The 12001-nt window shown below is 34.9% G+C and overlaps 1 protein-coding gene across 2 annotated transcripts in view; it reads right to left on the reverse strand.

The window, feature by feature from the left end:
- Window positions 1–205: 205 nt before the first annotated feature.
- The window catches only part of RD3 (RD3 regulator of GUCY2D), a 173120-nt gene continuing 161324 nt past the window's right edge, over window positions 206–12001 (reverse strand). For both annotated transcript variants that reach the window (XM_053709358.1, XM_053709357.1), the window contains one exon: window positions 206–933. In XM_053709358.1, the coding sequence (XP_053565333.1) occupies window positions 636–933 (298 nt within the window). In that variant the 3' untranslated portion in view covers window positions 206–635. The remainder of the gene's footprint in view (window positions 934–12001) is intronic.

The following is a 12001-nucleotide window of genomic DNA, read 5'->3' on the forward strand; positions in this document are numbered from 1 at the left end:
TTGAGCATGGGCAAGAAACTGACTAGAGCTAGTGCTTCAGTCTCCTAGCAGCCAATAAAAAAAGGTATAGTTCCTCCTCTGCCTTCCTGTAGAGACCGCAACCCACTTGTCGGGCAATGACAAGTAATGGACCCTGCACATGTAAAGTTAAAAAAATAAATTAAAGGTAAAAAAAAGGTAAAGTGTTTTCAACAATGCAACAGACTTTTTTTTATATCTCTTTAATATCATCTATTATTTTTTCTAACCTGTTTTACAAATGTATGAAATAACAGGTAACAAAATTTGGCTGGAAAAGCAAAAATAGTTACATGAAATATAAGGGAAAAAAGTCTGGGAAATGGCTAAATCTATTCCAAGGTTAATATATCTTATCTGTCTTATTTTTGATGAGCAGTGTGGGACTAACAGCTAATTACTTAACAAGAAGCAGTTTTCATAAACCGCTAAAATACCGTCACTGCTTTTTTTTAATTCAAGAAGGAGCAGAATATAGGGTAATAGCACTCAAATGTGAGACAAAACAAACATATCTTAAAATGTATCCTTTAAAAAAATGTATTTCCTTTTAAGTACAAAAAAACAGAATTTGGTTTCTTGAAATTCTTCCATTATTCCTAGCCATTGGGCTCAAGTTAGTCATCTTTGGTTGTACGAAATTCTGGCATGCTCCATACTCTACGAGTGGGTTCAGCTTCTCGTTCAACATCCTCAGATATAGTCTTAATGCCACTCATGAAAGGATAGATCCGGGCTCGAGATTTGAAGGTTGTCAGTGATAAACTCATAGTTCTCTTTGTGTTCCACTGCTTTGCAAGTTTCTTTGCCTCCTCCTCTTCTTTCATCTTCTCAGCGGCTTCCTGTAGTACTGTCCGAAAGATCCGTGGTACCTCATGGACTTCTGGGTCATATTCAGCAACTAGTTGCCTGAACCTGTAAAAAAAAGAAGATAGCAGATCAGGACTGTTATTAGCTTTTATTGTATTCCAATTTAAAATGGCAAACAATGTTGTAAGTCACCTGTTAAATAGACAGTAAATGGATTAAACACACAGTTAAAGTACTGATCAGGGACCACAGAGCACTGCATGTACTCATCAACAACTGCCTTCAATCCAATAACAACCCAGCTATGTATCTAGCACTGCTGATTATAAAACACTGACTCGGGACCAACAGTGCTGAGCAGTACTTTAACTGTGTGTTATTGAAATCTGGTAAAAAAAAAATCTGAATGTTATGTTGTATATGAGCATGCTGAGTATACTGGTCATGTTTGCTCAGTGATTATATATTGACTCTTTTAATATTTTAAAAGTTATTTTTTCCTTCATTTTTACCAATCATTGAGAGAGCACCGTTTTCTGGTTCAGCGAGATTTACATAAGAAATCACTGCAGGAAATGTGTTTCTATAAGAAGGCTGCAACTGATATCAACTCCTAGAACCATGATTTTAATAGTTCTCATACAATTGAAGTGATAGGTAGGATCTCCCGGCAGGTCTGATAGTACCACCTGTCACTCCATTTGCCTGGTCAGTAGTCTTGTTATCCCAGTGACAAGCACAAAATCCCACTGCCAATAAAAGTACAAGGAACCAGAAAAGAAGGTAGCAAACAGTCTATACAAGGAAAAAAAGGCAGACAAGATACATACAGGAGCTGGTAACAGGAAACTCACGATCAGGTTCAAAGCCAGGGTCAGCAACAGGTATACAGCAGTACCAAGACTGGGTCAGCAAGAATATCAGAAAGGAACAGCACCAAGGAAAATCTGAGATCAAGTGAAAAGGCAAGCCAAAAGTCAGCGGCAAGTAATCCAAATGCAGCAATAGCGCACCCAGATAGAACAAAGCACAAACCGATACACAGGCAAAGTAAAGGAAGCAGGAATCACCTTATAAAGAGAAAAGCGCTATATTGTTTATTAAAAAAAATACTGAAGCAGTATGGGATATCGTAAATTAAATAGACATACATATGTAAGTTTCGGTCCTACCCTTTGCTTACAGATATACAGTACAATTGTGATGAATTGAGCTTTAATGAATCTAGCCCATTTAAAGAACTATACCTCTAAAATGCCGCCTGTGGCCATTTCTGAGTGCATTGCCCATGCTCAACATAATAGAAGAGTTCCTAGTCGTCCTGGATTACTTGCAAATATGTAAAAAATGCCAATTTAGGACTTTATCAACTGCCTTTAGGTGTCGAATTTGATAAGTGAAAAATAGTCTCGGAAACCTGTTGAAAAGCATTGAGAAAATGCATTGTGATCACCAAGAAAAAATATTTAGGATTTAAAAAAAATAATTTTTGGAAAGCCAATATAGGGCCAGATTACGAGTGGCGCACTATCAATTGCACGCAAGCAATATAGTTTTTATCGAGCCTGTTTGCGTGCGTCAAAAGTAGCATGTGTATTACAAGTTGAAAGTAAAGGCAATTCTTGAGCACAATTAAAGTTCTCACGCATTGGGTTAGCACGACCTCAGAGCTCTGGTTAACTGTTATGTTCAATGAAAAAGTGCACAAAACACCTCAAAATAACATTTAAAAGTACAGTTCCACTCATAATAACACCATCTAATAAAAATTATTTTAAATAAAAAATATTGCACAAAAAAGGCTCAAAGATATGAGATCTCAGGTGTTAGAGAAAAAAAGGCAGTCAAAGGGCATTAACATAGAGACACATACAGACATATATACACATATAAACACCTAAATACATATGTAGACATATATATAAGTGCACTGGAGCCCTTTGCTGTTAAATAGATGAAAACATACTAAAGCTTATTTATGCAATATCCATTTAATAAAGGTTTTAACTATGTTTTTACTGTAAATATTTCACATTCCAATGTTTTGCACATAACATAATATGTTCTATGTATTTATATATAGATATTCCTATATATGTATATATATGTATATATCTATACCTATTTATAATCATATATATATATATATATATATATATATAGCTATAGATATTAGACATGTGCGTTTTGTTTCAAATTCAGACAAAATTTATAGAATTCGGAGCTTCGGACCAATTTGAATATCTGAATCAAATCCTTGATGAAATCATACTAATCCAAATGAATTTGTTCCAAAAGATTTGAATCGTTCGGAGTTATTCGGTTTCATTCGGATGTGCTTGGCACAGTTGTCTGACTTGGTGTAAATAATATTATTATTCAAAGAACCACTAAATCGGTAGATAATGAGATATAACTAGCAAATAATTAAAATATGAGTGAGATTGAACAGGTAAAGTTTTAAGTTCGGTGTTGGACTAGTATGGTTATGTATTTGTATAACTTGGATATTTTTTTTTACCAATCCGAATCGACATAACATAACTGATGAGTGACAACAAATCAATTTGAATACATTTGTTTTATTCAAATGAGCGTTGGGTCATATTCTTCTATGGACTTCTTGTCGAATCAGCTGATTCCTTTTGTTTTGTGGGTTAGATTACTGTCACTCAGTGGAGGCTCCTCCATTTGTGCACAAGCGCACGTGCCCCCCTGTCAGATTGCTGAGCAAAAAGAAAAAATGTCAGATGAGAAAAAAAAAATAAACTGTCAGATGCTGAGAAAAAAAAATAAAAAAAATTATGCTGAATAAAATTATGCTGAATAAAATATAATTTTTTCAATGGCCCCCTATTGGAAAAATTATATTTTATTTTTTTTAACCCCCAAAAATAACATTCTGCTTGTTTTTTTTTTAAAAAGTAAAAAAAAAATTGTGTGTGTCTGTTTCTTTAATACAAAACCGCACGTGCGATAGGCATGATATAGGGCTCTGTCAGTGATGCCTACGTCAGTCTGCAGGATTTGGGCCAGCCTCAAGCAATTCTAATTGATAGCTTGATCGCACACACTGAACTGTGCGAGTGGGGAGGGACAAATTCCAGCCTGTGCTCTGATAGGCTGCACCGATGACATCACCGGTCGGTGACCGGCTCCTCCCCCGATCAATCAACAACAACAGGGCCAGGCGTTCTAGAACGATTCAACAGGCAAGTTCAGCCTGGCTGTGCCCGCCCCTCTCGCTCTCAGCCTCTCTGATAGGCTGCACGGTCTGCAATGAAGATGACAGATACGTCATCACCGGCTCCTCCCCGCATCAACGGCGCGAAAAATTCAGTGTTGAGTTTGCTGTTGAGCGGAGAGGAGTGAAGTAGTAGTCTGCAGCAGAACTGTACTTAACTGAACGATTAATATCTTTCTTGACTTTAAAGTCTTTATATCTATATCGATTCGATCGATACTACCAAAAAATTACTTGTCTGTCTGACCGGTTGAACAGTCAACTGTCTTGAATTACAGACTCAGTTGAACTTAGTTACACAGCAGCACTATTGTGTAATATACTAATATATTTTGAGGCTCTAGAGAGCCTAGATAGGGAGAGTTTTTAGTTAGTGGAGCAGCTTTCACTGACTTCACTTGGGCAGAATTTAAAAAAAAAAAAAATAGCTCCAGCCTCCACTCCTGCTAGATGGTGTGGAGTCTGTGGACCTTTATAATTCTCATAATTTTTGGGGCCCTGTCCCCTGAACAGTTAGACAGTCAGTCAGTCTGTGTCAGTGTAGTAGAAAAAGACCTTTATTTTTTGAATTAGCAGCAGGCAGCAGCCAGATACTTAAATAGATTAGATCAATCATTTGATTATAGGACTAGGGGAGTGCTACTTAAAAACAACTTGCCTTTATTCTTATCTTTTAAGTATTTAGCAGATAATTAATTATATTGCAAGTTTTGCATTAGTAGATTGCAAGTTTTGAGAAAAAATTTAAAAGTTTTTTTTTTCTTTTTTTTCAACAAAAGCAGTTAATTGCTGCTGCTATATTAACTGTATAATTTATTATAAAATATAAATTATTATAATTATACTAGTTAAAACACTATTTTATTTGAGAATTATTAGCAGTTTGCAGAGAGTCTCAGAGTTTTTAAAACAAATAAACAATTATATATTTTATAACAGCTTCACAGCTACTTACCTACTACAAGTTATAAAAGTAGTCACGGCTGCTATCTGCTGTAATTATACTAGTTAAAACTTAAAACACTATTTTAGTTTAAAATTATTAGCAGTTTGCAGAAAGTCTCAGAGTTTTTAAAACAATTATATATTTTATAACAGCTTCACAGCTACTTACCTACAGTCCTACAAGTTATATATTTTAGAACAACCAAAAATCTACTTGCCTACTAGTTTTAGACTGTAGTTCACCTTGCCCGTTGACGGCTGTCACGGCTGCTGCCTGCTGTAATTATACTAGTTAAAACACTATTTTAGTTTAGAATTATTAGCAGATTGCAGAGAGTCTCTGAGTTTATAAAACAATTATATATTTTATAACAGCTTCACAGCTACTTACCTACTACAAGTTGTATAATTTATAACAGCTGCAAAGCTAATTACCAACTTGACTTGCCTATTAAGTCAAGTTTTATATTTTATAACAGCAATACTACTATTTATATATTATAACAGCAAAACTACTTGTCTCAAAGTTATATATATATATATCTATATTATAACAGCAAAACAACTAACCTACAAGTTATATATTTTATAAGAGCCGCAAGGCTACTTACCTAGTTAAAGTTATATATTTTATAACAGCAAAGTACTGTTCTTTGTGTGTAAACTAACAGTTAAGATGGCACATAGTAAAATCAGTGTGTCTGAGCTAAAGCAATTACATTTTTCAACGTTACCCATGGAAAGAAAAATTGAAATTAAAATGCTCAGGCCAACACCTATGCTTAACCTTACCCAGGTGACAAAATGTAAAACTAGAGATTTCAAAAGAGAATTCAAACCCGAGGTATATGATAAATATGCATGGATTTGTGGCTGTGAATTATCTAACAGACTCTTTTGTTTTTATTGTCTCCTGTTTGCAAAACAAAGTGGTGAATCAAGCTGGGTGAGTTCTGGTGTCGCCGATTTATCACATTTAAATCAAAAAATAAATAAACATAATTGTTCACAATCACATTTAAACTCCACATTAGAGTTTAATTTGCTAGGAAGGGTTGATATTCGACAACAACTTGACAGTGCATATCGTTTAAATATTAGAAAACATAATGAGCAAGTAACGAAAAATCGTTATGTTCTTTCGAAAATAATTAATTGTATTTTATTTTGCGGCGCATTTGAACTTGCACTTCGAGGACATGACGAACGCGAGGATTCATTAAATCCAGGCATTTTCAGAGGTCTTATAAACTTCTCAGCAGAACTTGATGCATCTCTAAAAGAACATCTCACTAGTGCCACTGTTTTTAAAGGAACGTCAAAAGAAATTCAAAACGATTTATTAGACTGTATGCTTACTGTTTGCCAGAACCAAATAAAAAAGGAAATCTCAAAAGCAAGTTTTGTAGCAGTGATAGCAGATGAAACTACTGATGTTTCATCTGCCTTCCAATTGGTTGTTGTTTTTCGATACATTATAGGTAACGGTCAACCGGTTGAGAGATTCTGGGAATTCACTAATCCAGCTGGACATGATGCAGAATCTATAGCTACATGTATCCAAAATACTTTGGAAAAAGTTATAGACAACCCCGAAAAATTGATATCCCAGAGTTACGACGGTGCAAGCGTGATGAGTGGTCAGCATGCAGGTGTTCAGGCTATAATTAAACGTACCTACAAGAATGCACATTTTGTGCATTGCTACGCACATCAACTCAATTTGATTGTCAGCCAAGCAAGCAGTCAGAATCAACAAGTTCTAGTATTTTTTTCTAACCTAAGTGACATTACTAACTTTTTTAGTAACTCGCCACAACGGATAGCTATTCTAGATGAAACTGTTAGAAGAAGGATACCTCATGGTTCAGCCACCAGGTGGAATTTCAAGAGTCAAACCGTCAATACAGTGTTTGAAAACAGGGAACAGTTAATTGAATGTATGGAAAAAATAGAGTCAACATCGAAAAAAGAAATAGCAATAAATCAAGCTGGGGCTATTCGGCGTATGTTACAAGACTCGGTATTTGTGTTTTGGCTTTCAGTTTTTCACAATATTATGCCACATGTAGATGTGTTATACAACCAACTTCAGAAAACACTAACAGACGTGGCACTTATTCGAAAACATGTTAACACTTTCCAGCAGACAATGGAAAACGAAAGGAAAAGAATGGACACAGTGATCATGACGATATCAGAAACAGAGGAAACATCAAGGAAAAGGAAGAGAGAAAATATTCACATTACTCAGACTGTGGCAGCTAAAGAGATATGCAATGTTATCACGAATCAAGTAAAAGATAGATTTTCTTTTATAACTCACTACTCGGCTGTTTCTCTCCTCCAAGCTGAAAAATTTGCAGATTACGAGAAGAATTTTCCAAATCAGCTTCTTGAACAAACATCAGCGGTTTATGACATATTACAGAAAGATCGCCTGAAAACGGAACTAGGAGTAATTTACAGAAGACCAGATTTCCGAAATATGAATGGTGCCATCAGTCTTCTACAGTTTGTAATAGAAAATAACTTGGACAGTACTTTTTCGGAGACCTACAAACTGTTGCAAATTATTTCGACTATTCCCGTGACAACTGCTGAGGCTGAGAGATGTTTCTCAACTTTAAAACGAGTTAAGACATTTCTAAGGAGCACCATGACTGAGGAAAGACTGACTGCTCTAGCCATGCTCACAATTGAAAAACAATTGATCAATGACATGCCTACATTCACCGAAAATGTTATTGATTTATTTGCCTCAAAAAAAGACAGGCGGATTGACTTAATTTACAAAAATTGTACTTGAGTTATCAACATTCTGTTTTAATCTTTACCTTTGAAGTTAATTATTAAGCACTAGTGTAATAGAAATAATCTTCTTTTGTAGAAAGTAAAATGTTGGTGTATTTATCTTAATGTTGCCACGGCCTTTGGCTGCATTGCCTAATATCGAACACTGGGGGCTAGGGCAACAATAATTGAGATGTGGTTTTATTTCTCTATAAAGTGGAAGGTTCTTTAAATCCAGGAATATATTTTCATAAATGTACATTCAAGATACTTATTATTTTGGAGCTTTGATTAATCATTTGGTTAATACATATGTTATTATATAATTTAACTGAGCATGTATATTTTAACACTAGACATGGGTATACTGAAGAGTATGGATTCTTGTATATTAATTTAAATATTAGACATGGTCATAATATTAAATATTATATATATATATATATATATATATATATACTTCCTACTGATAATATCTTAAGAGATTCATTTAATAGTCATTTTGCAAACAGGATCTTCTTTTTATTGTCTCCTGTTTGAAAAACAAAGTGGTGATTCATGTTGGGTGAGTTATGGTGTCGCCGATTTATCACATTTAACTCCAAAAATATAAATAATTGCTACTAATCACATTTATACTCCCCATTAGAGTTTTAATTTGCTATGAAGGATTGATATTCGCCAACAACTTGTCAGTGCATATTGTTTGAATGTTAAAAAACACTAACATCAAGTAACCACAAATCGTTATGTTCTTTCCCAAATTATGAATTGTATTCTATTTTCCGGCGCATTTGAGCTTTCACTTCGAGGACATGATGAACGCGATGATTCATTAAATATTGGGAGACTTAAAAGGATTGTAATTTAATACTTAGTTAGTATGATACTAATAATCAGCTATACTATAGTATTAACTATTTGAAATCAATTGAGTAATCATTTCATATTCTGATATTACATTGAATTTATTTAGAATTCTGTAGTGATTAATTTATTGTAACAATATTTATATTTCCTTATTATCCCACTTTAATATAAATATATTCCATATTTGAAGTCATTCCTTAATAAAGTATAGGAGTATATAAAACTATATGAAAATTAGGTACAAGTCATTTCATATGAAATTTTGTCTTCTATATGCTTGGATCGATTCTGAGCTAGAAAACCTTTCCAGACGTATATGTGGATTCAGACATTCAAAAGTATTGTTAGTCTCATCATTTGTATATCATACAAGGGATAGTTACTTACTTTCCTGAAGATTGAGCATATCTGAAGTAAAGTACAGAATTGTTTCTCTGTCACCCCAGAGAGGTAACATGGTCATCTTGTTTGTAGAGATCTAATCTCATTAAGCGATGAAGTAAAGAATCTTTTGAAGCTTAAACTTTAACAAATGTTCCCTTTGTATATGTTTTAGATATCCTGTAAGCTGTATTGGAGCATAGTATTTATATATAATTGATGTTACATTTCATAAAAATATATTTCATATCTGAGTTCATTACTTTAATACAGTTTGAGTGCATGAAATCATATACAGTTGTATGCAAAAGTTTAGGCACCTCTGACAATTTCCATGATTTTCAGTTATAAATAATTAGACAGGTGCATACATTTGTGCACCCTTGTTATTTTGTTGATTTGAATACCTGTAACTACCTAGCACTGATTAATTGGAAGACAAAATTGGTTTGGTGAGCCCATTAAGCCTTAAACTTCATAGACAGGACAGGTGTATCCAATCATCATGAGAAAAGGTTTTAAGGTGGCCAATTGCAAGTTGTTCTCTATGACTCTCCTCTGAAGAGTGGCAACATGGGGGCCACAAAACAACTCTCAAATGACCTAAAAACAAAGATTGTTCAACATCATGGTTTAGAGGAAGGCTACAAAAAGCTATTGCATAGATTTAAGATGTCAGTGTCCACTGTGAGGAACATAGTCAGCATGGTGAGGATATGGAAGACCACAGGCACATTTCTTGTTAAGGCCAGAAGTGGCAGGCCAAGTAAAATATCGGATAGGCAAAGGATGATAAGAACGGTCAAAAACAGCCCACAGACCACCTCCAAAGACCTGTACTACTGGGAATATTGTTGAGGGTCTCATGGATTCCACTCAATATCAGCAGATACTTGAGAATAATGTTGAGGAATCAGTCACAAACTTCAGTTGAAGTTACCCCCAGGCCGGGCCTGGATATTTCAAGAAGACGATGACCAAAAACACTGCTGGTTCAAATGGGTGGGGCCATTTGATGGGCGTGACTTTCACAAAGGGGGGGTGGCTTTTAAAAATGGGTGTGGCTTGTTAAAAGGGGCGTGGTTTTTTAAAAAGGGGCGTGTTTTCCAAAGGGGCATGGCTTTCCAATAGGTGCAGGGTCTTGTGCACCCCCATCCCAACAATTCACCAGCCGCCACTGCTGTCACTCTGATAGTCTTCTAGTCTAATAATCATATTTTACTTTTGTGGGTTGGATTACTGGCACACGGAGTGCAATGTGCTTTTAGAATTGCTTTGCTTTCCTCAAGGGTTGTGCTGTGCTGTTGTTAAGAAGAGGGGAGATATTTCATTGCAGTCTGAATATAAATAATAATAAGGATAAGTGTTTAGATGAAATATTATTTTTTAATTAGGAATCACATGGCAGTGCAAAACACATAAGCAAGAATTACAAATATCAAATAGTGAGAACAGTGATAAGATAGCATTAGTATGATAAAGGCTTGAGTCCATTGGTGTGAGATGTTCTCCAAAGACAAGAATATCAACATGAGGATTTTCACCCCAAGTCCATTATAGTAGATTAAATAGATGAGTTGTGGAATAGTCCATGTGAGTACCTAATTCCACAAAACAATTTTCACATTTTATCCTTAAATAGAACATTTAAACAAACATTTATAACAATTATAAAATTATTTTAACCAGATAACTCTTAATAAATAACCTAGAAAATCAAATCTTCCTTTGGATGAATAAAATAAAATATTTTTTTTTAAACACTCTCCCCCCTCCCTCCCCAAAGACCCCCAGAAAAGATGACATCAGCCCTCAATCAAAATCTCCTCTAAGCTAGTACGATGCGAACCATCCCAATCGTAAGACTTCCCTCTCTAAGGGAAGCTTCTAAGAGTAATTCATGGTGAAGAAAAGGTTTTAATATCTGATACTGAAGTGTGGGAGGAAGGGTGGTAATATAGGTTTGCCATTTTTTAAGGAATATGCGTAATCTCCCTTGCACGTCCAATTTGATGTCTAATTGTTCAATGAAAAGTTTCCTAAGTAGTCTCTGTTTAAACTGGGTGATGGAGGGGGGTTTCCTGGAGATCCACAGAGCAAGACTACATTGATGGGCAATTAATGTACACATGGTAAGTATATTATGCATTTTGCTGCATCCACTGTCCCAGGTAAAGAGATACATTGTTTTCAAGTCAAAGGTAATGGTAAATCGAAAAATTGCCTTAATCCAATACTGGAGTCTACGCCAAAAGTGGTTAATGTAAGGACAGTCGAAAAAGTAATGACCGAGTGTAGGTTTAGGCGAATAACATTTCATACATCTATTCGGACATGTTGGGTTCCAGTGAACTAGACAAGCTGGGGTAATGTAATCTCCATTCAATATTCTAGTCTGTGTCTCCCTCAGGGGGATTGCTAAACTAGCACAAATAGTAAAAATTGACCAGGAGCGCTAAAAAAGCTAAAAGTGATAGGGTAATCGTAGCCTAATAGTATTTAAAGTGCAAAGTGTCTGTGCAAAATTATGTGCAGAAATATTTCATAAGGTGCAGAAAACTCAAAAATGTAAAAAATGGTCTAGCCAGGTATATATATCTTAATATATGCCTAAGTGTTATATAAATAATACGGATATGTCTAAAAAATGCTTTCATAAAGTGCACAAGTGCAAATGTAAAAATGGTCCTCTGACCAGAGTGCGTATAGAAACCAGAACAGTAGTTGCAAAGGTAATTAATCTAAATAATGCAAATGTGAAGTATACCTAAAAATGTATTAATACATGGCCAAATATGCAAACATTACTGTATATGCAAGAGAAAATAATATATAAAAACGGACGTCTCCGTATAAAAGTTAGGTTGCCACCACACAAATTATCTGGATGCGTATAGTCAGTTGTAAAAGCTTTCAGTATTGGTGTAAAAGCCGCATTTC

Source organism: Bombina bombina, chromosome 4, assembly GCF_027579735.1.
Source record: "Bombina bombina isolate aBomBom1 chromosome 4, aBomBom1.pri, whole genome shotgun sequence".
Classification (NCBI taxonomy): Eukaryota; Metazoa; Chordata; class Amphibia; order Anura; family Bombinatoridae; genus Bombina; species Bombina bombina.